Source organism: Delphinapterus leucas, chromosome 1, assembly GCF_059928025.1.
Source record: "Delphinapterus leucas isolate spDelLeu-1000000601 "Yukka" chromosome 1, BTC_Dleu_Yukka2, whole genome shotgun sequence".
Lineage (NCBI taxonomy): Eukaryota > Metazoa > Chordata > Mammalia > Artiodactyla > Monodontidae > Delphinapterus > Delphinapterus leucas.
The window spans coordinates 93,049,779-93,074,447 of NC_143129.1; the positions used below are offsets into that span (position 1 = coordinate 93,049,779).

The 24,669-nt window shown below is 36.5% G+C and overlaps 1 protein-coding gene across 3 annotated transcripts in view; it reads left to right on the forward strand.

Annotated features, from left to right (window-relative positions):
* The window catches only part of DRAM2 (DNA damage regulated autophagy modulator 2), a 71,414-nt gene that overhangs the window by 21,697 nt on the left and 25,048 nt on the right, over window positions 1-24,669 (forward strand). For all 3 annotated transcript variants that reach the window (XM_022584095.2, XM_022584091.2, XM_022584094.2), the window contains one exon: window positions 1-24,669. This exon is cut by the window's right edge and continues 25,048 nt beyond it. In XM_022584095.2, the coding sequence (XP_022439803.1) occupies window positions 1-108 (108 nt within the window). In that variant the 3' untranslated portion in view covers window positions 109-24,669.

Below are 24,669 nucleotides of genomic sequence, written 5' to 3' on the forward strand. Positions count from 1 at the left end.
AAAATTTCTTTACGGGTAGAAGCCACTTTACATGGATTAACCCTCTATGACACTGCTCCTTGCCCTATTAACAATGAACGAACACGGCTACTTTCCAGAGATGTATGATGAAAGGACAAAATATACCTATGGTGATTATGATTCTCAGGGATTGGGGAAATATTCATGAAAGTTACTTATTCTGCTCTGAAATTTTCAACCAGTTAATCAAGGCTGACAGTGATATCAAAGAATCCTGATAATCAAGAGACATGAATTAAGCCATTTGATGTTGTTTTAAAGGATATCTTCAAGAGGACTGTGAAAAAACATTTATGCCTATACTTTTTTATCCCAGAAAATAAAACCAAAGGACTACAAAATTGTAGATTTTTTTCTACTTTTTTAAGAGAAACAACCAGAAGTGCACCAAGCAGTCTGCAAAATCCAGCTTTTCACATTTTAAAAAACATTACAAATCATATTTTGTTTGGAGCACTTATGTGAGATATGTTTCAGGACCCCAAATAATCAGCAGTGCTCAACAGCTCCTTTAAAATTGGGCTTTGAAGTAATAGTTTTACCATATTAATACATTTCTTATAGTGTTTATAAAATTTATTTCGTCTGGAATCCAACTTTAAAGGGAAGCAGACCTGAATTCATGTGAGCACTTTTATTGCTTAAGCTTTGCACAAGAGATTCTGTAGATATTGATTTGATTCCTGCCACAAGGCCAGATAGTATGCTAACTGGTGTATACACATGCTTGTGATAGTTTCATGAAGCTTAGTCTCTGATATGAGATTTTAATTACTAATGAATGAGAAAAGTAGCTATAGGTAAATTTACTCCAGTTGTGTTTTGCATAAGGCAATGGTTAGTGTTCCTACACAAGTCTGAGAAGTTTGTGAATAACAGTAAGTATAATTAAAATAAAAGTCACCTCAAACTGCACTCAAGAGTGAAGATTTTCATTTATAGCAAATTATAATTACTTGAAAAAGCAGCCTTGAACAGGCAAATGGTGAGCCTTTTTTAATGGGATGTGATCTTTATATTATACAACCCAAATTCTAAAGGACAATATCAGCAATCCAGAAAAACTAGGTACAGAATAATTGTGATACATGCATCTACCAAAATAATTTTCTTTCTCTCTGGTCATGCAAGTGATTGGATAGTTTCTACTTGGATCCTTATCTGTGCAGATAGAGAATGGTTTACAGATGCCAGATAAAATTCAAAAGAAGAAAATGCTCATCTGGAAGTGCCCAGTGACAAACTGGTTTGCAAAAGAATCTCTGACGAAGATTAACAAGTTTTATCTTTTTAGAAGAATTGGGTCCATAGCCAGAATAAAAGATAGTAAGAAAAAGTTTAAAGTGTAAGAGGGAGCAATTTTAGGAAAAATGGTTATATGGTGAAAACGTAGATCTCAATTATGAAAAGGTTGCTAGTTATAGGACTCTAAATAGTATTTCTGAAGACTTCTGGACTCAGAGAAAACGGAATAAAATACTGTTTAGCTATTTCAAGCAACAGTGAACATGGGAGACATTTCAATAAACATTGATTGAAATCTGGCATCACTAGAAAAAAGTTGTCAATACAAACCATAAAACATTTTTATCATGCCTCAGAAAATCATGGTGCAACCACATCTGGGAAACAGCATCTAGTCCTGATTGCTGTCCCTCAAGGAAATGTAATTCCAAGTTGTGAAGGACCATGGTATGGTAAGAGGGAAATTGATAGAATCAAAGTTTATAAGATTATAAATTATGTGTGGGGGGGATGGCACAGGGAAGCACATGGACCTGTACATCCATACTAGAACATTAGACTTAGAGGTATATTAACAACATTAAATTATTTTAAAACAAAAAATACTACTTGGATAGTATTTTAATTCCATTATTTAACTTTTACTTTTAGAAATAGCATGGGCTGAAAATATGAATAAGTTCAAAAAGGGATTATAAATAAAGAGATTTTTGAATGTGCCTTCATCCCTCATCTTAAGGCTGAATTAGTGGAAGACAACCATATCCTACCTCAAAATATGCCTTGCCACCACTGTCAGATATAGTAGCTTGGATGAACGGTTAAGGTAGTTCAATTCAATCAATTTTGTTTTGAATGTTTGGCCTTTAGAATAGGAGGTTTTAAGCTGACAAAATTAGCAGATATTTCCTATGTCCTTGGAGACACAGCAAGACTGCATTTCCCTCTTAATTAAGTATAGGCATAAAACCAAATTTTAGCCAGTGAAATGTAAATGAAATGGATGCGTTTGCTATTTTCATATTAAGGTTTTGAAAAACAGGAATGCTCTTTCCCAGTTTTTTCTCCTTACACCATTTGTATATTGATGACAACAAGATTTTTAGGAAATGGCAGAATCACACGTAGGAGCTTGAACTAGTCCACTTTTTTTTTTTTTTTTTGCGGTACGCGGACCTCTCACTGTTGTGGCCTCTCCCGTTGCGGAGCACAGGCTCCAGACGCGCAGGCGCAGCGGCCATGGCTCACAGGCCTAGCTGCTCCGCAGCATGTGGGATCTTCCCGGACTGGGGCACGAACCCGTGTCCCCTGCATCGGCAGGCGGACTCTCAACCACTGCGCCACCAGGGAAGCCTGAACTAGTCCGCTTTTGATCAGATTTTAGAATACCAAACTAAAGATCTAACATAATTTAAGAACTCTGTTTTTGTTTATCCTAATTCCTAAGATTATATTGTATATTTCTAGAATAGTGTCATATTGTAAATGCGCGATGGATTTATGAATGAGAAAGACAACTTTTCTTGTCTCTTGTGCAGTGTTCTCTACAGATTCACTGTGAAATGAAGTTGAGTAAATGTTGGATTACTGTCCTTAATCTTGCCTTTTTTCAACCAGCCAGAGTGCTGGTTTTAGAAACAGCGTGCTCATTTATTAAGAAGACAAGGATGTAGAATAGACCTAAAACAAAGGAAAACTCTTTCTGAGGCATTATGGGTCTTAACAATGTAAACAGTTGTATCCTCCAAAAGGCATGGTAATCTGAAATAGAGTTCACCTGAGAGTTCACCTACTCAGAAGGCCTGATCGGAGTACAAAGAGAATGCCTCAGAAATTCTAAAATATGCAGTTGGAATGTAGTGCAGAGGGAAATTCCCTATGTTTGGATAGCTGGCAGCTCAACTGAAAAGCACAAAGGTTCCAGTAGAATCTCACAATGACCAGATCCCAATCCCTGCTGAAAGGAAATCCTGTTCACTTCAGATGTTTGAAGCAAGTAATAAAGTGAATCAAACTAGAACAATAACAAAGCTCATCTCCACCTCAACTGCAAATCGTATTAACTCAGCCTCCCATTCTATAAACGTGACAAAAAAACAGGCATGACCCTTTTGAGAGGCAACTATTATTTTTACACCTACTGTTCTTTTATAGAAAATATGCAGCATACAGTAAGAAATTATAAAGACATGCAAAGGAGCAGAAAAGTTTGATCCAGACAGGAAATAGTCAATAGAAGCAAACTCAGATTGCCCAGGTGTTGCAGTTATCAGAGGTGGATAACTATGATAAAAATGCTGAAGGAGCTGATAAAAAGAGTGGAAAACATGCATGGAAAGGAGAATTTCAGCAGACATGTAGATTTTGAAAAACAAAAAAGAAAATTCTAGAATTGAATATAATATGACTACACAGAGGAAAGGATTGATAAACTTGAAGACAGGGTAATTGAAAGTATAAAAACTGGAAATCAGAAAAAAATAAAAAGAATTGACTATCTGAGTTTTGAAGACAAAATTAAATGGTCTTAATCTTATAATTGTGTTTCAGAAGAAGAGGATAGAATGGTATTGAAGAAATGTTTGAAAGATATTGACTGAGATCTTGTGCAGAATTGATGGAAATTAACAGAAAATCAACAAAATCAAAAGTGAGGTGTTGGAAATTATAAAATTGATAAACACCTAGCAAGACTAATACATTGTGTTGAATAGTATTCCCCCAAAAGTCATGTCCATCCAGAAATTCAGAATGTGACCTTATTTGGAAGTAGGACATTTGCAGATGTAATTAGTTGTGATGAGATCATACTAGATTAGAATGAGCCCCTAAATCCAGTGAATTGTGTTTTTATAAGAAGACTGCATAGAAACAAAGAAACAGAAAAGAAGGCCAAATGAAGACAGAGGCAGAGATTAGAGTTATGCAGCCTCAAACCAAAGAATGCCGAAGATTGCCAGTAACCAGAAACTAGGAAGAGGCAAGGAAGGATCCTTCGCTACAGCCTCTAGAGGGAGCCTTGATTTTGGATTTCTATCCTCCAGAAATATGAGAGAATAAATTTCTTTTGTTTCAAGCCACCCTCTTTATGGTGACTTGTCATGACATCCTAGGAGGCTTTAAAAAAAATTAAAAACAGAAAACACATGACTAATATTGGGAATGAAAAGGACATCACTACATAGCCTATTGACATTAAAGATAGGAAGAGCATGTTATGGACAAGTTTATGCCAATAAATTCAACAACTTATGAAATGGACAAAAGCCTCTTGAACCGTAACTTGTCAAAAGTGATGCAAGTAGAAAAAGAAAATCTAAAAAAAGCTCCATATTTATTAAAATTTTGAATTTATAATTACATATCTTTCCCAAAAGAAACTCCAGGCCTTGATTATTTCACTGTTGAATTCTGTCAAATATTTAAGTTAAAAATAATATTAAGTTCACAAATTCTTTCAAGAAATAGAGAGTTTTTCAACTTGTTTTATGAAGCCAGCATAACCCTGGTAAAAAAACTTGACAAATATGAGAAAAGAAAAAGATTACTATCTCTCATGAATATAGATGTTAAGAATACTTAATGAAATAGTAGGAAATAGAACTTAGCAATGAAAAAAAAGATAGCATGACTAAGTGGGGTTTATTCCAGCAATATAATTTGCCACATTAACATAAAGGAGAAAAACAGACACAAAAAATTGACAAAATTGAACATTCTTATTGAAAATTTCCAGCAAACTAGAAATAGAATTCCACCACTTGATAAAGTACATCTATGAAAATCTAACAGCTAATAACATAATTAATGGTTTAATATTAAATCCTTTTCACTTAGGATTGGAAAGAAGGCAATCTTCTTTTTTTTTTTTCTTTTGCGGTACGCGGGCCTCTCACTGTTGTGGCCTCTCCCGTTGCGGAGCACAGGCTCCGGACTCACAGGCTTAGCAGCCATGGCTCACAGACCCAGCTTCTCCGCGGCATGTGGGATCTTCCCGGACCGGGGCGCAAACCCGTGTCCTCTGCATCGGCAGGCAGACTCTCAACCACTGCACCACCAGGGAAGCCCAAGAAGGCAATCTTATTTGACATTGCAATAGAAGCCCTAGTTAATACAAAAAGGCAAGAAAATGATTAAGAGACAAGGAAAAATGGTTGTATATTTACAAAATCCTATGTAATTTTCAAAACTAATTTTGGACTAATAGGTGAATTTAGAAAGGTCACAGGTTAGAAGTTCAATAATAATGATAAACTGCAGTTCTATATTAACAATGAACACTTGAAAATTAAAAGAATGCTATCTACAATAGCATAAAAGTCACATACCTCAGAATAAATCTAATGATCAATGTATAAGACCTTTACACTGAATACTACAAAAGTTGCTGTGAAGAATTTTAAAATCCCAAAACATTTTTGCCATGTTCATATATCAGAAGACTCAATATAGTTAAGATGCCCACTCTCTATTTGTTGATCTGTGGGTTTAATGTAACCCCTAACAAACTTCCAGCAGGATATTTTGAAGAAATTGACAAGCTGATTGTAAAATTTAGAAATTCACAGCATCTAGAATAGTCAAAGCAGTCTTGAAAAGATTGCACACTATCTGATTTGAAGATGTATCATAATATTAAGACAATGTAGTTATTGACATAAAGATAGATAAATACACCAGTGGAATGGGATTGAGTCCTAAAATAGGCCGCACATACATAGTCAATTTATTTTCAGCCAGGGTCCAAGAAAATTCAATGAGAAAAAGTCTTCAACAGCTGATGCTCTTACACCAGAATATCCAAACGATGAGCTGCAACATTTATCTCAGTCCTGTACAGACATGCTGAGGTTCATCACAACCCTACAAGAAAGATCCCAAACCATATAGCTTCTAGATGAAAACCTGGGAGGATATCTTTGTGACATCAGGGGAGACAAAACTTTCTTAGAAACACCAAAGAAAATGATATTAAGGACTTTTTCAAAATTTCAGATTTCTGTTTATCAAAAGATATCCCTAAGAATCAGAATAGGCAAACCACAGACTGGGTGAACATATTCACAGTATGTATATTTTATAAAGAAGTTGTATGCAGAATATATAAAGAACATCAACAAATCAAAAATAAAAAGTCCATGTTCAATTAAGTGTGCAAAGGACAGATATTTCACAAAATAAAATACATGAATAGAGTTGAAAAGGATGTACAACATCAGAGTAATGAAAATAAATGCCACAACCACTACATATCCACTAGTATGGTTATAATAAAAGACTGACAACACCAAATGTTGATAAGACTATGAGAAACTGGACCTTTTGTCTTGCTGATAAACCAGTTTGGAGGATGGTTTGGTAGTTTCTTCTAAAGTTAAACTTACATTTACCCAGTGACCCTGAAAAATCCATTCATAGGAATTTACTTAAGAGAAATAAAAACATGTTCACAAAAAGACTAATAAGAAGGCTTCCCTGGTGGCGCAGTGGTTGAGAGTCCGCCTGCCGATGCAGGGGATGCTGGTTCGTGCCCTGGTCCAGGAAGATCCCACGTGCCGCGGAGCGGCTGGACCCATGAGCCATGGCCACTGAGCCTGCGCGTCCGGAGCCTGTGCTCCACAACGGGAGAGGCCACAACAGTGGGAGGCCCGCGTACCACAAAAAAAAAAAAAAAAGGACAAGAATCTTTCCAGCAATCTTAATAATAGTTTGAGTGTGACAATAACCTTAGTGACTATCAATATGAAAATGGATAAACAAGTTGAGGTGTATTTATGCAGTGGCTTACTGCTTGGCAGTAAAAAGAAATAAGCTACAGATATGCACAACAACATGGATTGTATTGAGAAAAAGAAGCCACACACACACACACAAATATATAAAATATAATTCTATTTATTTGAAGCACGAGAGCAGGCAAAAACTATGGTGATAGAAGTCAGAAAGTGATCCATATGGGAAAGATTTACTGCAAAGGGGCATAAGAGATTGTCATGGGCAGAGTTACATCCCTCCAAAATTTATATGTTGGAAGTTCTAAGTCCTAGCACCCCAGAATATGAATATGTGGAGGGTGTCTTTAAGTAGGTGATTAAGTTAAAATAAGGTCATTAAGGTGTGCCTAATCCAATATGACTGGTGTTCTATAAGAAGGAATTAGAACAAAGACATATACAGAGGGAAGGCCATAGGATGGCAAAGGAGGAAGACGGCCATCCACAAGCCAAGGAGAGGTCTTAGGAGAAACCAACCATACCAACACCTTGATCTCATACTTCTCACGTCCAAGACTATGAAAAAATAAATTTGTTTAAGCCACCTAGTCTGTGGTACTTTGTCATGGCAACCCTAGCAAACTAATATGATAATTTTACTGGGGATGATGCAGACATTCTTCATCTTGAAGTAGATGTGTGTGATAGGTGTATACAGTTTTCAGTTCATTATACTGAACACTTAAGATCTACATGCCTTTATTTTATTTTAATTAAGAAAAGATAAAAGAAGAAAATAGAAAAACAACAAATAAGACAATTAGCTGATGCTTTGGGGAGAAAGTAAAATAGATAAAATTTTAGCTAACCTTTTTTAAAATAAAGCACAAATGTACAAAATGAGAACTATTAAGGAGAAATAGTTGAAAAAGCAAAATTTTTAAGTAATGAGAATACATAATATAGAAATAAATTTTATATTTTCAACAGTTCTCAAAAATATATAATTTATCAAAATTGATCTATTTTAAATAGAAAATTTAAACCAACCAATTTCCGTAGAATAGAGAACCTCAACATTATGTGTAATTTTTTTGGTAGAAAAATAAAATAACCAAAACTTTGTGTGAGGTATAACGTAGAGACATACACTCCTGTATTAGTTTGCTAAGGCTTCCATAACAAAATACCACAGATTAGGTGGCTTGAACAGCAAATTATTTTCCTAACGATTCTGGAGGCTAGAAGTCCATGATCAAAGTGTCAGCAGGTTTGGTTTCTTCTGAGTTCTGTCCTTGGCTTCCAGTTAGTTGCCTTCTTGCTGTGTCTTCACACATGTTCTCTATGCATTCACATCAGTGGTGTCTCTTAGCGTGTCCAAATTTCCTTATAAGGAAACCAGTCAGATAGATTAGGGCCCAAACTAACAGCCTCATTTTAATTAAATCACCTCTTGAAAGGACCTGTATCCCCAAACAGTCACGTTCTGAGGAGCTGGGGATTAGGATTTCATATGAATTTTGAGGATACAGAATTCAGCTCATAACATGATTCTTTGGACCCCTGAAAATCATGTTCTCATAGGCAAAATACATTCATCCCCATCACAACTGCCCAAAGTCTTAACCATTCCATCATCAACTCTAAGTCCCAAGTCTTATCTAAATATCATCTAAATCAGGTGGGCAAGAGTCAAAGTATGATTCATCCTGAGGCAAAATTCTTATCCAGCTGTGAACCTGTGAAATCAGATAAGATCTGCTTCCAAAATGCAGTGCTGGAACAGACATAGGATAGACATTTCTATTCCAAAAGGGAGAAATCAGAAGACAGGAGTCATTGGTTCCAAGGGAGTTGAAAACCTAGCAGGGAACATTCCATTAGATTTTTAAGACTAGAGAATAATTTTTTTGTCTCAATGCTCTGTCTTCCAGGCCCACTGGGGAGATAGTCCAGCCTGAGGCCTTAGTTGTCAGCCCTGCCCTTAACAACCCTGGGCAGCAGTCTGACCTACTGAAACCCTGGAGGTGGCTCTGCCATTTGTAATCAAAGAGGAAGCAGCCTTGGCACCTGGACCTGTACCCTATGATCCTGTGGTGGCAGTGGCAGCCCTGTACTGATCTCTGAGTTACCTTCAGAGCCATTCTTCCCTTTACTTGAAGGATAAAACATGTTCCAATTCTGTAGTATCCCAGAAGTCTGATAGCCTGCCTTCATTTTGTCCCATCTCTGTCCCCCTTAGTCCAAGCTAGCAGTGTTTCTGGGTGTAACCCCATCTCTATTCCTGACTTCTGCTGAAACAGCTAATTGGATCCATGAATAACACTGGTGCTGTTAGTCCATTTAGGCTGCTACAGAAATACCATAGATAGGGTGGTTTATAAATAACACACATTATTTCTCACAGTTCTGGAGGCTGGGACATACAGAATCAAAGTGCCAGCAGTTTGGGTGTCTGGTGAGGACCATTTTCCTGATTAATAATTGACTGTCTTTTTGCTGTGTCCTCACGTGGCAGAAGGGGGAAGGGAGCTCTCTGGGTTGTCTTTTTTACGACACCAATCCCATTATGAAGGCTCCACCCTCATCACCTAATCACCTCCCAAAGGCCCTAACTCCAAATACCATCATGTTGGGGATTCAGCATATAAATTTTGGGTGACACAAACACTCACTCTATAGCACACCTGTAATGTCTTTCTCAAATGACTGTTCAGCCATACCCTTAATGTTCTCTCAAAACGTGCTTGGTTTTTTTGTTTTGTTTTGTTTTTTGTTTTTGCAATATGGATGAGCTGAGGATATTCAAAATGATCAAGTTCTGCTTACTTTTTGCTTATCATCTTCAATTTATCTCTCTCCTCTCACATTTTACCATAAGCCGTAAGGAGGAACCAGCCCATTTCAATACTCTGAGTGGAAATCTCCTCAGTTAGATATCCAAGTTCATCCCTTACAAATTCTACTGTCCACAAAACACTAGAAAACAGTTTAGCCAAGATGTTTGTCACTTTATAACAAGAATCATCTTTCCTCTTCAGTATAATAACATTCCTTATTTCCATTAGAGGTCTCCTCAGAAATACCTTTATATATATATATATATATATATATATATATATATATATATATATATATACACACATTTATTTTTGGCTGCATTGGGTCTTTGTTGCTGCGTGCGGGCTTTTTCTATCTGCAGCGAGCGGGGGCTACTCTTCATTGCAGTGCACTGTCTTCTCATTGCAGTGGCTTCTCTTGTTATGGAGCACAGGCTCTAGGCTCACGGGCTTCAGTAGTTGTGGCATGCGGGCTCAGTAGTTGTGGTGCATGGGCTTACTTGCTCCGTGGCATGTGGGATCTTCCCAGCCAGGGCTCGAACCCATGTCCCCCACATTGGCAGGCGGATTCTTAACCACTTCACCACCAGGGAAGTCCTTAGAAATCCCTTTAATATCCATATTTCTATCAGTAGTCCTTTCAAAGCAATCTAGGCATTTCCTAACAAGGATCTCAAACCTCGTCAAGCTTCCACTCACTAATTAGTTCCGAAGCCACTTTTTGTTTAGATATTTGTTGTAGAAATACTCCACTTCTTGGTACTAAAATCTGTATTAGTTTGTTAGGGCTGACATAACAAAATACCACAGACTGAGATCATCCAAAGTATCTTTGACCACAATGGGGTGATATTAGAAATTAATAGCAGATGGAAAATGAAAATTTTCAAATTGGTGGAAATTAAGCAGCATAATTCTAAAAAAATGGGTCTACAAAGAAGTCAACAGGGGAAATTAGAAAACACATAGAGATAATTTTTAAAAAATTATGGGGCCCAGAAAAAGAAGTGCTAACAGAAATTTATACCTGTGTTTATATTATAAAATGTAATATAGTACTCTATTAAAACAAGTCAACAATCTAACTTTACAATGTGAAGACTAGAAAAAAACTAAATCCAAAAGTAGCAAAATAAAGGAAATAAGATTTAAGCAGAGCTTAACAAAATAGAGAATAGAAAACCAATAGAGAAAATCAATAAAACAGTTCTTTGGAAAGATCACAACAAAATTGACAGACCTTTATCCTGATGGACTGACAAAAAAACGGAGAAGATTAAAATTACTAAAATCAGAAATGAAATGGGGATATTACTATTGATTCAGAAACTAAAAGGATTATAAGAGAGTACTATGGGCAATTGTATGCCAACAAATTGGATAACCTAAATGAAATGGACAAATGAATTTATCCATAAAACAGAAATAGAGTCACAGATGTAGAAAACAAACTTATGGTTACCAGAAAGTAAGGAGGTGTAGGGATAAATTGGAAGATTGGGATTGACATATACACACCACTATATATAAAATAGATAACTAATAAGGACCTATTTTATAGCACAGGGAACTCTACTCAATACTCTGTAACGGCCTATATGGGAAAAGAATCTAAAAAAGAGTGAATATATGTATATGTATAACTGATTCAGTTTTCTGTACACCTGAAGTTAACACAGAATTGTAAATTAACTATGTTCCAATAATTTTTTTTAAAAAAAAGAAATGGACAAATTCATAGAAACAAAAAACCTACCAAGACTAAATTATGAAGAAACAGAAAATCTGGATAGACCAAAAAGTAATAAGTAAATTGAATCAGTAATCAAAAATCTCCCAACAAGGGGCTTCCCTAGTGGCGCAGTGGTTGAGAGTCCGCCTGCCGATGCAGGGGACGCGGGTTCGTGCCCTGGTCCGGGAGGATCCCACATGCCGCGGAACGGCTAGGCCTGTGAGCCATGGCCTCTGAGCCTGCGAGTCCGGAGCCTGTGCTCCGCAACGGGAGAGGCCACAGCGGTGAGAGGCCTGCGTACCGCAAAAAAAAAAAAAAAAAAAAAATCTCCCAACAAAGGAAAAGCCCTGGACCTGATGCCTTCACTGGTGAATTCATCAAACACTTACAGAACTAACAGCAATTCTTCTCAGTCTTATTTTAAAAATTAAATAGAAGACTATACTTCCTAACTTATTCTATGAGGCCAACATTCCCCTTATATCAAAGAAAGACAGACACTACAAGAAAACTATGGGCCAATATCCCTTATGAACATTGATACAGAAATCCTCAACAAAATACCAGGAAACAGAATTTGGCAGCATATTTAAAGGATTAGACACCATGACCAAATGGAATTTATTACTGGAAAGCAAGGATGTTCAACATATGAAAACTGATCAATGTAATATACAATATCAACAGGCTGAAAGGGAAAAAGCCCACCTGAATATCTCATTTGATTCAGGAAAATCATTTGGCAAAATTCAACACCCCCTCCCTTGTTTTTTTAAAGATTTTTTTGATGTGGACCATTTTTTTTTTTTTTTTTTTTTTGCGGTACGCGGGCCTCTCACTGTTGTGGCCTCTCCCGTTGCGGAGCACAGGCTCCGGATGCACAGGCTCAGTGGCCATGGCTCACGGGCCCAGCCGCTCCGCAGCATGTGGGATCCTCCCGGAATGGGGCACGAACCCATGTCCCCTGCATTGGCAGGCGGACTCTCAACAACTGCGCCACCAGGGAAGCCCCTGATGTGGACCATTTTTAAAGTCTTTATTGAATTTGTTACAATATTGCTTCTGTTTTATATTTTGGGGTTTTTGTTTTGTTTCTTTGGCCTCAAGGCATGTGGGATCTTAGATCCCCAACCAGGGATCAAACCCACACCCACTGCATTGGAAAGAGAAATATTAACCACTGGACTGCCAGGGAAGTCCCTCAACGCCCTTTCGTGATAAAACCACTCAGCAAACTAGGAGTAGACGGAATCTACCTTAACATAACAAAAGCCGTTTATAAAAAACTCACAGTGAACATTATACTCATTGGTGAAAGACTACAAGCATTTCCTCTAAGGTCAGGAACAAGGCAAGGATGCCCTCTTAACACATCTATTCAAAATAGTACTGGAAGTTCTAGCAGAGTAATTAGGCAAGATAAAAAATAAAAGGTATCCGAATTGGAAAGGAGAAAGTAAAATTATTGCTTTGAATATTACGTGATCTAATGTATAGAAAACCCCAAACATTCCACAAAAACTAAGAACTGATAATTTAGCAAAGGAACAGGGTGCAAACCAACACCTAAGAACCAGTTGCATTTCTAAACACTAACAATGAACAATCTGTAAAGGATACTACAAAAGCAATTCCATTTGAAATTGCATTAAAGAAATACTTAGTAAATAACGTAGTCAAAAAGATGAAAGAGTTGTACACTGAAAACTACGAAACATTGCTGAAAGAAATAAAGGAGACATCAGTAAATGGAAACACATCCTATATCCATGGATTGGAAGACTTAACTATGCTAAATTGTTGATACCACCCAAAGTGATCTACAGATTCAGTGTAATCCCTATCAAAACGCCAATGACTTTTTTCTTTTTCTTTCTTTCTTTTTTTTTTTTTAGAAATAGGAAAACGCGATTCTAAAACTTATATGAAATCTCAAGGGACCCTGAAGAGCCAAAACAATCCTTAAAAACAAGAACAAAGTCAAAGTCAGAGATTTCAAAGCTTACAAAGTGACAGTAATCCAAAACAGTGCTGTGTTGGCATAAGGACAGACTTACAGACCAATAGAACAGAAGAGAGAGCCCAGAAATAAATCCTTATATATATGGTCAAATGATTTTTGACAGTGTGCTAAGACCATTCAATGGGGAAATGTCAGTCCTTTCAATGAATGGTGCTGGGAATACTGGATATCCCTATATTAAAGAAAAACGTTGGACCCTTAACTAACACCATATCAAAAAATTACAATGTATCAAGAACCTAAATGTAAGACCTAAAACATAAAATTCTTAGAAGAAGACAGGACAAAACCTTCACAGCATTGGATTTGGCAATGATTTCTGGGATGTGACAGCAAAGGCACAGGTATCAAAAGAAAAAACAGACCAGTTGGGTTTCTTAAATTGTTTTTCAAAAAAATGATGCATTAGAAGACACTACCAACAGAGTAAAAAGACAGCACACATAATATTAGAAAATACTTGCAGGTCATATATCTGATAAGGGGTTTATATCCAGAATATATAGAGAACTCCTAAAACTCAACAACAAAAACCAATAACTCAATTCAAAAATGGGTAAAGGACGTGAATAAACATTTCTCAAAATAAGAAATATGATATTTTCAATAAACAATTAAAAAATGCTCAACACCACTAATCATTAGGGAAATTTAAGTGAGATACCACCTCAGACCTATTACAATGGCTACTAACAAAAAACAGAAAACAAAATGTGCTGGGACTTCCCTGGCAGTCCAGTGGTTAAGACTCCACACTGCACGACCAAAAAAAAAAAAAAAAAAGAAAGAAAACAAAAAGTGCTGAAAAGGTTGTGGAGAATTTGGGACCCCTGTCATAGCATGACCCATTACTTCATCTCTTTCCTTTATTTTTTGGCCAAATAATATTGCATTGTATAGATATAACACATTTGTTTATCCATTTATCACTTGATGGAAATCTATGTTTCCATGTTGGAGCTATTATAAATAATGCTGCTATGAACATTTGAATACAACTTTTTTGTGGATGTATGTTTTCTTTGTTCGGGTGTACACCTAAGGTATGCTGGTTTATGTGGTAAGCATGTTTAATATATTTAAGGCCTTCCAAAAATTTTTTTCAGAGTAGCTACATTATTTTACAATCCTACTAACAATAAACTAGGATCTTAATTTTTCCACATCCTCCTCAACACTTGTATTATCTGCCTTTTTAAAAAAGTCATTCTAGTGAATGTGAAGTGGTATCCTATTTGCATTTCCCTAATAAGTAGTGATGTATTATATCTTATCATTAGGTTATTGTCCATCTGTATATCCTTTTGGAGAAATGTCTATTTCAATTCTTTGGCCATTTATAGACTGAGTTGTCATTATTGTTGAGCAGTAGAAATCCTTCATATAGTCTAGATACAAGTCCTTTATTAGTTATGTGATTTTTAAATATCTTCACCATTCAGTGTATTATTTTCATTTTCTTAATGGTATTCTTCAATGCACAAAGTCTTTAATTTTTATGAAGTCCATTTTATCTATTTTTTTCTTTTGTCACTTATGCTTTTGGTATCATTTCTAAGGAATCAATGCCTTACCCAGTTACAGAGATTGATTTCTAAATTTTCTTCCAAGAATTTTATAATTTTAGCTCTTAAATTTTATCATGCAAAATTAATAATTGTTTTGTATATGATGTGAGGTACAGGTTCAAATTAATTCCTTTGCATGTGAATATCCAGTTGTCTAAGCACTATTTGTTGATAAGACTACTCTTTTCTAATCGGGTGGTCATGGCTTCCCCATTGAAAATAAGTTTATGATACATGTATGGGTTTATTTCTCTACTTTTAATTCTATTCCCAGTGAGATAGATAGATGACAGATAGGTAGATAGAAAGATAGATAGATAGATAGATAGATAATCCCCATATGGTACAAGAAAGTACCATACTTTCTTGAATACTGTAGCTTTGTAGTAAGCTTTAAAATTGAGAAGTGTGAGTCTTCCAACTATGTTCTTTATTTTAAAGATTGTTTTGACTATTCTGAGTCCCTTGCATTTACTTATGAATTTTAGAATCAGATTGTGAATTTATGCTAACAAACAGTTGGGATTTTGATAAGGACTCTGTTGAATCTGTGTATCAATTTCAGGAGCACTTCCACGTTAACAATCCATGAGCATAAGATACATTTCCATTTATTTAGGTTTTGTTTCATTCCTTTGAGCAATGTTTTGTAGTTTTCTGTGCACAAGTCTTGTTTTGTTAAATTTATTCTTAAGTATTTTTGATGCAATTATAAATGGAACTGGTTTTTTAAATTTCATGTTATGCTATTTATTGCTACAGTATAAAAATACGATTGTTTTTATAAATTTATCCTGTAAAGTTGCTGAACTTATTTATTACTTCTGACAGTTTGTGTGCATTCCTTAAGATTTTTAAAAATTGAAGTATAGTTGATTTACAGTACTGTGTGAGTTTCAGTTGTACAGCAAGGTGATTCAATTATATATATAGTTTACAGATTATTTTTCATTATAGGTTATTACAAGATACTGAATATAATTCCCTGTGTTATACAGTAAATCCTTGTTGTTTATCTATTTTATATATAGTTGTTGGTATCTGTTAATCCCATACTCCAAATTAATCCCTCTCCCGCTTTTCTTTCCCCTTTTGTAACATTTCTATGTTTATTTTCTATGTCTGTGAGCCTGCTTCTGTTTTGTATATAGAGTCATTTGTATTATATTTTAGATTCCACATGTAAGTGATATAGTATTTGTCTTTCTCTGTCTGGCTTACTTCACTTGTTATGACACTTTCTAAGTCCATCAGTGTTGCTGCAAACGGCAGTGTTTCATTCTTTATTATGCCTGAGTAATATTCCATTGTAAATAGATAGATACCACATTTTCTTTCTTTCTTTTTTTTTTTCTTTTACCGGTATGCGGGACTCTCACTATTGTGGCCTCTTCTGCTGTGGAGCACAGGCTCCGGACGCACAGGCTCAGCAGCCACGGTTCATGGGCCCAGCCGCTCTGCGGCACGTGGGATCTTCCCCGACTGGGGCATGAACCCGTGTCCCCTGCATCGGCAGGTGGACTCTCAACCACTGCACCACCAGGGAAGCCCACCACATTTTCTTAAGGCACTCATCTGTTGATGGGCACGTGGGTTGTTTCCATGTCTTGGCTACTGTAAATAGTGCTGCTATGAACATTGGGGTGCATGTATCTTTTTGATTTAGAGTTTTTGACTTTTCTGAATACATACCCAAGAGTGGGATTGTTGGGTCATATGGTAGCTCTATTTTTAGTTTTTAATGGAACCTCCATATTGTTTTCCATGGTGGCTGCACCAGTTTACTTCCCCACCAACAGTGTAGGAGGGTTACCTTTTCTCCACACCCTCTCCAGCATTTATTATTTGTAGGCATTTTGATTATAGCCATTCTGACAGTTGTGAGGTGATACCTCATTGTGGGTTTTATTTGTATTTCTCTAATAATTAGTGATGTTGAGCATCTTTTCATGTACCTGTTGGCCATCTGTATATCTTCTTTGGGAAATGTCTATCTGGGTCTTCTGCCTATTTTTAGATTGGGTTGTTTGTTTTTTCAGTATTGAGTTACCTGACCTGTTTGTATATTTTCGATATTAATCCCTTATTGGTCACATCATTTGCAGATATTTTCTCCCATTCTGTAGGTTGTCTTTTCATTTTACTGATGATTTTCTTTTCTGTGCAAAAGTTTTTAAGTTTAATTAGGTCCCATTTGTTTATTTTTGTTTTTATTTCTTTTGCCTTGGGAAACTGATCTAGGAAAATACTGCCACAATTTATGTCAGAGAATGTTTTGCCTATGTTCTTTCTCTTCTAGGAGTTTTATGGAGTCACGTCCTGTATTTAGGTTTTTAAACAATTTTGTTTATTTTTGTATATGGTGTGAGGGAGTGTTCTAATTACGACTGATTTAAATGTAGCTGTCCAGCTTTCCCAACACCACTTGTTAAAGAGACTGTTTTTTCTCTACTGTAGATAATTGCATCCTTTGTCATAGATTAATTGACTGTAAGTGTGTGGGTTTATATCTGGGATTTCTAATCTGTTCCATTGATCACATGTCTGCTTTTGTGCCAATACAAAGCTGTTTTGATTACTGTAGCTTTGTCATATAGACTGAAGTCCAGAAGGGTTATGCCTCTAGCTTTGTTCTTTTCTCTCAGTATTGCTATGGCAATGCTGGGTCTTTTGTGTTTCCATATAAATTATGATTATTTGTTCTGTGGTCCAGCCAGTGTGGAAAATAGCAGGGAGGTTTCTCCAGAAACTAAAAATAGAACTACCATATGACCCAGCAATTCTACTCCTGAGTATGTAACCAAAAAATCCAAAAACAGTAATTCAAAAAAATACATGTACCCCAGTGTTCATAGAAGCATTATTTACAATTGCTAAGTCATGGAAACAACCTAAGTGTTCATCAACAGATGTATGGATGAAGAAGATGTAGCATATATATTCAATGGAATACTACTCAGCCATAGAAAAGAACAAAATTTTGCCCTTTGCAGCAACATGGATGAACTTGGAGGCCCTCATGCTAAATGAAATGTCAGACACAGAAACATAAATACTCTATGATATTGCTTATATGTGGAATCCAAAAAATACAGCAAACTAGTAAATATAACATAAAAGAAGCAGACTCAGAGATACAGAGAAGAAATAGTGGTTACCAGTCATGGGGTAGGGGCAATATAGGGTTAGGGGAATGGAAGATACAAATTATTGGGTGTAAGATAAGCTCAAGGATGTATTGTACAACACAGGGACTATAGCCAGTATTTTGTAGTAACTGTAAATGAAAGTAACCTTTAAAAATTGTGTTTAAAAAGATTATTTATTCTAGTTCTGTGAAAAATGTCATGGGTATTTTGATAGGGGCTGCATTAAATCTGTAGATTGCTTTGAGTAGTATGGCCATTTTTACCTATAGGATGTTGACAGCCACAGAGCAAAGAGAAGGTTCCATCCCTTATCCAGCACATGCTCAGAATACCACAACACAAATTCCGCCCTCTATCAAGGGGATAATGGCCAGAACACTCTGAGGAAAGATGCAGCTGGCATCCATACCAAAACCAGCCTTCACACCAAAAATGTTGGACTCACACACTCTACACAGGCACACTCCCACATAAAAACACTCTGTCAAGACCACACTAGATAACCATTTTTTTCTAATTCATAGAGAAAGAGAAACTTCTGTAAAATGAAAATGCAGAGGAACTACTCTCAATTAAAAGGACAAGACAAATTCCCTGAAAGAAGAAATGATTAAAGAGACCTCACCAGTCTACTAGACCCCAAGTTCAAAAAGGAGGTAATAAAAATGCTAAAGAAATTAAGAAAAATCATCGATAGAAATACAGATCACTGTAACAAGGAACTAGAAACTATAAAGATGAACCAATCAAAATTACTCAATTCAATTGCTGAGAAAAAAACAATCTAGAAGCAATGAATAGCAGACTAAATGGTGAAAAGAATGAAAAAGTTATCTGGAAGATAAAATAATGGAAATCATCCAATCAGAATAGCAGCCAGAAAGACAAATTATAAAATAAAGAGAGCAACATACAATATCTATGGGATAATATAAAGTGTGCCAACCTATGAATAATAGTGGTTCCAGAAAGTGAAGAGAGAGAAAACGAGATCAAAAATGTATTTAAAGAAATTATGGCTGAAAACTTCCCAACCTAAAGGATAAAACAGATATCCACAGATACTCATGTACTGGAAACACAGAGGGTCCCAACAAGATGAACCCAAGACATATCGTAATCAAAATGGCAAAATTTAAAGGTGAAGAAGGACAGATTGTTCAGGATGGCAGAGTAGAAGGATATGTTCTTACTCCCTCTTGCGAGAGCACCGGAGTCATAGCTAACTGCTGAACACTCATCGACAGGAGGACACTGGAACTCACCAAAAAGATACTCCACATCCAAAGACAAAGGAGAAGCCACAATGAGATGGTAGGAGGGGCGCAATCACAATAAAATCAAATCCCATAACTGCTGGGTGGGTGAGTCACAAACTGGAGAATACTTATACAACAGAAGTCCACCAACTGGAATGAAGGTTCTCAGCCCCACATCAGGCTTCCCAACCTGGGGGTGCAGCAATGGGAGGAGGAACTCCTAGGGAATCAGACTTTGAAGGCTAGCAGAATTTGATTACAGGACTTTGACAGGACTGGGGGAAACAGAGACACCACTATTGGAGGGAACACACAAAGTAGTGTGTGCATTGGGACCCAGGGGAAGGAGCAGTGACCCCATAGGAGACTGAACCAGACCTACCTGCTAGTGTTGCAGGATCTTCTGTGGAGGTGGGGGGTGGCTGTGTTTCACCGTGAGGATGACACAGGCAGGAGAAGTTCTGGGAAGTAATCCTTGGTGTGAGCCCTCCAAGAGTCCACCATTAGCCACACCAAAGAGCCCTGGTAGGCTCCAGTGTTGGGTCACCTTGGGCCAAACAACCAACAGGGAGGGAACTCAGCCACACCCAGCAACAGACAAGCAGATTAAAGTTTTACTGAGCTCCGCCTGCCAGAGCAACAGCGAGCTCTACCCACCTCCAGTCCCTCCCATAAGGAAACTTGCACAAGCCTCTTAGATAGCCTCATCCACCAGAGGGCAGAGAACAGAAGCAAGAAGAACTACGATCCTGCAGCCTATGGAAAAAAAACACATTCACAAAAAGATAGACAAGATGAAAAGGCAGAGGGCTATGTACCAGATGAAGGAATAAGATAAACCCCCAGAGAAACAACTAAATGAAGTGGAGATAGGCAACCTTCCAGAAAAAGAATTCAGAATAATGATAGTGAAGATGATCCAGGACCTTGGAAAAAGAATGGAGGCAAAGATCAAGAAGATGCAAGAAATGTTTAACAAAGAACTAGAAGAATTGAAGAACAAACAAACAGAGATGAACAATACAATAACTGAAATAAAAACTACACTAGAAGGAATCAATAGCAGAATAACTGAGGCAGAAGAACCGATAAGTGACCTGGAAGATGGAATGGTGGAATTCACTGCTGTAGAACAGAAAAAAGAAAAAAGAATGAAAAGAAATGAAGAGAGCCTAAGAGAAATTTAGGACAACATTAAGTGCAACAATATTCGCAACATAGGGATCCCAGAAGGAGAAGAGAGAGAGAAAGGACCCAAGAAAATATTTGAAGAGATTATAGTAAAAAATTTCCCTAATATGGAAAAGGAAATAGCCACCAAAGTCCAGGAAATGCAGAGAGTCCCATACAGGGTAAACACAAGGAGAAACACACCAAGACAGATAGTAATCAAATTGGCAAAAATTAAAGACAAAGAAAAATTATTGAAAGCAACAAGGGAAAAATGACAAATAACATACAAGGGAACTCCCATAAGGTTAACAGTTGATTTCTCAGCAGAAACACTACAAGCCACAAGGGAATGGCATGATATATTTGAACTGATGAAAGAGAAGAACCTGCAACCAAGATTACTTTACCTCACAAGGATCTCATTCAGATTTGATGGAGAAATCAAAAGTTTTACAGACAAGCAAAAGCTAAGAGAATTCAGCACCACCAAACCAGCTCTACAACAAATGCTAAAGGGAATTCTGCAAGTGGGAAACACAAGAGAAGAAAAGGACCTACAAAAACAAATCCATAACAATTAAGAAAATGGTAATAGAAACATACATATCGATAATTACCTTAAATGTGAATGGATTAAACCAACCAAAAGACACAGGCTTGCTGAATGGATATAAAAACAAGACCCATATATATCCTGTCTATAAGAGACCCACTTCAGACCTAGGGACACATACAGACTGAAAGTGAGGGGATAGAAAAAGATATTCCATGCAAATGTGAATCAAAAGAAAGCTGGAGTAGCAATAATCATATCAGATAAAATAGACTTTAAAATAAAGACTATTACAGGAGACAAAGAAGGACACTACATAATGATGAGGGGATCAATCCAAGAAGAAGAAAAAACAATTGTAAATATTTATGCACCCAACATAGGAGCGCCTCAATACATAAGGCAACTGCCAACAGCTATAAAAGAGGAAATCGACAGTAACACAATAATACTGGGGGACTTTAACAACTCACTTACACCATTGGACAGATCATCCAAACAGAAAATTAATAAGGAAACACAAGCTTTAAATGACACAATAAGATAGATTTAATTGATATTTATGGGACACTCCATCCAAAAACAGCAGATTACACTTTCTTCTCAAGTGTGCATGGAACATTCTCCAGGATATATCACATCTTGGGTCACAAATGAAGCCTCAGTAAATTTAAGAAAATTTAAATTATATCAGGCATCTTATTTGACCACAACTCTATCATATTAGAAATAATTACAGGGGAAAACACGTAAAAAACACAAACACATGGAGGCTAAACAATACATTACTAAATAACCAAGAGATCACTGAAGAAATCAAAGAGGTAATAAAAAAATACCTAGAGACAAATGCCAATGAAAACACGACAATCCAAAACCTAGGGGATGCAGCCAAAGCAGTTCTAAGAAGGAAGTTTGTAGCAATAGAAGCCTACCTCAAGAAACAAGAAAAATCTCAAATAAACGACCTAAACTTACACCTAAAGGAACTAGAGAAAGAAGAACAAACCAAACCCAAATTTCGCAGAAGGAAAGAAGTCATAAAGATCAGAGCAGAAGTAAATGAATTAGAAACAAAAGAATAGCAAAGATCAATAAAACTAAAAGCTGGTTCTCTGAGAAGATAAACAAAGTTCATAAACCATCAGCCAGACTCATCAAGAAAAAGAGGGAGAAGACTCAAATCAATACAATTAGAAATGAAAAAGAAGAAGTTACAAGAGACACCACAGAAATAGCATCCTAAGAGACTACCACAAGGAACACTATACCAATAAAATGGACAACCTGGAAAAATGGACAAATTCTTAGAAAGGTATAACCTTCCAAGACTGAGCCAGGAGGAAATAGAAAATATGAACAGACCAATCACAAGTAATGAAATTGAAACTGTGATTAAAAATCTTCCAACAAACAAAAGTCCAGGACCAGATGGTTTCACAGGTGAATTCTATCAAACATTTAGAGAGAGCTAACACCCATCCTTCTCAAACTCTTCCAAAAAATTGCAGAGGAAAGAACACACCCAAACTCATTCTACAAGGCCACCATCACCCTCATACCAAAACCAGACAAAGATACTGAAAAAAAAGAAAATTACAGACCAATATCACTCGTGAATATAGATGCAAAAATCCTCAACAAAATACTAGCAAACAGAATCCAACAACACATTAAAAGGATCATACACCATAATCAAGTGGAATTTATCCCAGGAATGCAAGGATTCTTCAATATATGCAAATCAACCAATGTGATATACCATATTAACAAACTGAAGAATACAAATCATATGATCATCTCAATAGATGCAGAAAAATCTTTTGGCAGAATTCAACACCAATTTATGATAAAAAACTCTCCAGAAACTGGGCATAGAGGTAACCTACCTCAACATAGTAAAGGCCATATATGACAAACCCACAGCAAACATCATTCTCAATGGTGAAAACCTGAAAGCATTTCCTCTAAGATCAGGAACAAGACAAGGTTGCCCACTCTCACCACTATTATTCAACGTAGTTTTGGAAGCCCTAGCCACGGCAATCAGAGAAGAAAAAGAAATAAAAAGAATACAGATTAGAAAAGAAGAAGTAAAACTATCACTGTTTGCAGAGGTCATGATACTATACATAGAGAATCGTAAATATGCCACCAGAAAGCTAATCAATGAATCTGGTAAAGTTGCAGGATACAAAATTAATGCCCAGAAATCTCTTGCATTCCTATACACTAATGATGAAAAATCTGAAGGAGAAATTAAGGAAACACTCCCATTTACCATTGCAACGTAAGAATAAAATACCTAGGAATAAACCTACCTAGGGTGACAACAGACCTGTATGCAGGAAAATATAAGACAGTGATGAAAGAAATTAAAGATGTTATAAACAGATGGAGAGCTATACCATGTTCTTGGATTGGAAGAATCAATATTGTGAAAATGACTATACTACCCAAAGCAATCTACAGATTCAGTGCAATTCCTATCAAATTACTGATGGCATTTTTTACAGAACTAGAACAAAAAATCTTAAAATTTATATGGAGACACAATAGACCCTGAATATCAAAAGCAGTCTTGAGGGAAAAAATCGGAGCTGGAGGAATCAGACTCCCTGACTTCACACTATACTACAAAGCAATAGTAATCAAGACAATATGGTACTGGCACAAAAACAGAAATATAGATCAATGGAACAGGATAGAAAGCCCAGAGATAAACCCATGCACCTATGGTCAACTAATCTATGACAAAGGAGGCAAGGATATACAATGGAGAAAAGACAGTCTCTTCAATATGTGGTGCTGGGAAAACTGGACAGCTACATGTAAAAGAATGAAATTAGAACACTCCCTAATACCATACAGAAAAATAAGCTCAAAATGGATTAGAGATCTAAATGTAAGACCAGACACTATAAAACTCTTAGAGGAAAACAGGAAGAAGTGTTCATTGCAGCACTATTTACAATAGCCAGGTCATGGAGGCAACCTAAATGCCCATCAACAGATGAATAGATAAAGAAGATGTGGTACCTATATACAATGGAATATTACTCAGCCATAAAAAGGAACGAAATTGGTTCATTTGTAGAGACGTGGATGAATCTAGAGACTGTCATACAGAGTGAAGTAAGTCAGAAAGAGAAAAATATTGTATATTAACATGTCCCCTGCATTGGCAGGCAGACTCTGAACCACTGCACCACCAGGGAAGCCCCTGAATTCTTGTTTTTAATGTCACTGATTTCTGCACTGATTTTTATTTTTTTCTTGTCTTCTGTTTACAATCAATTTAAATTCTTATTCTTTTTCTAGTTTCCTACAGAAGAACCTCACTTTATTGCTTTTAGATATTTCTTAATATATGCACTCAAAGCTCTCAATTT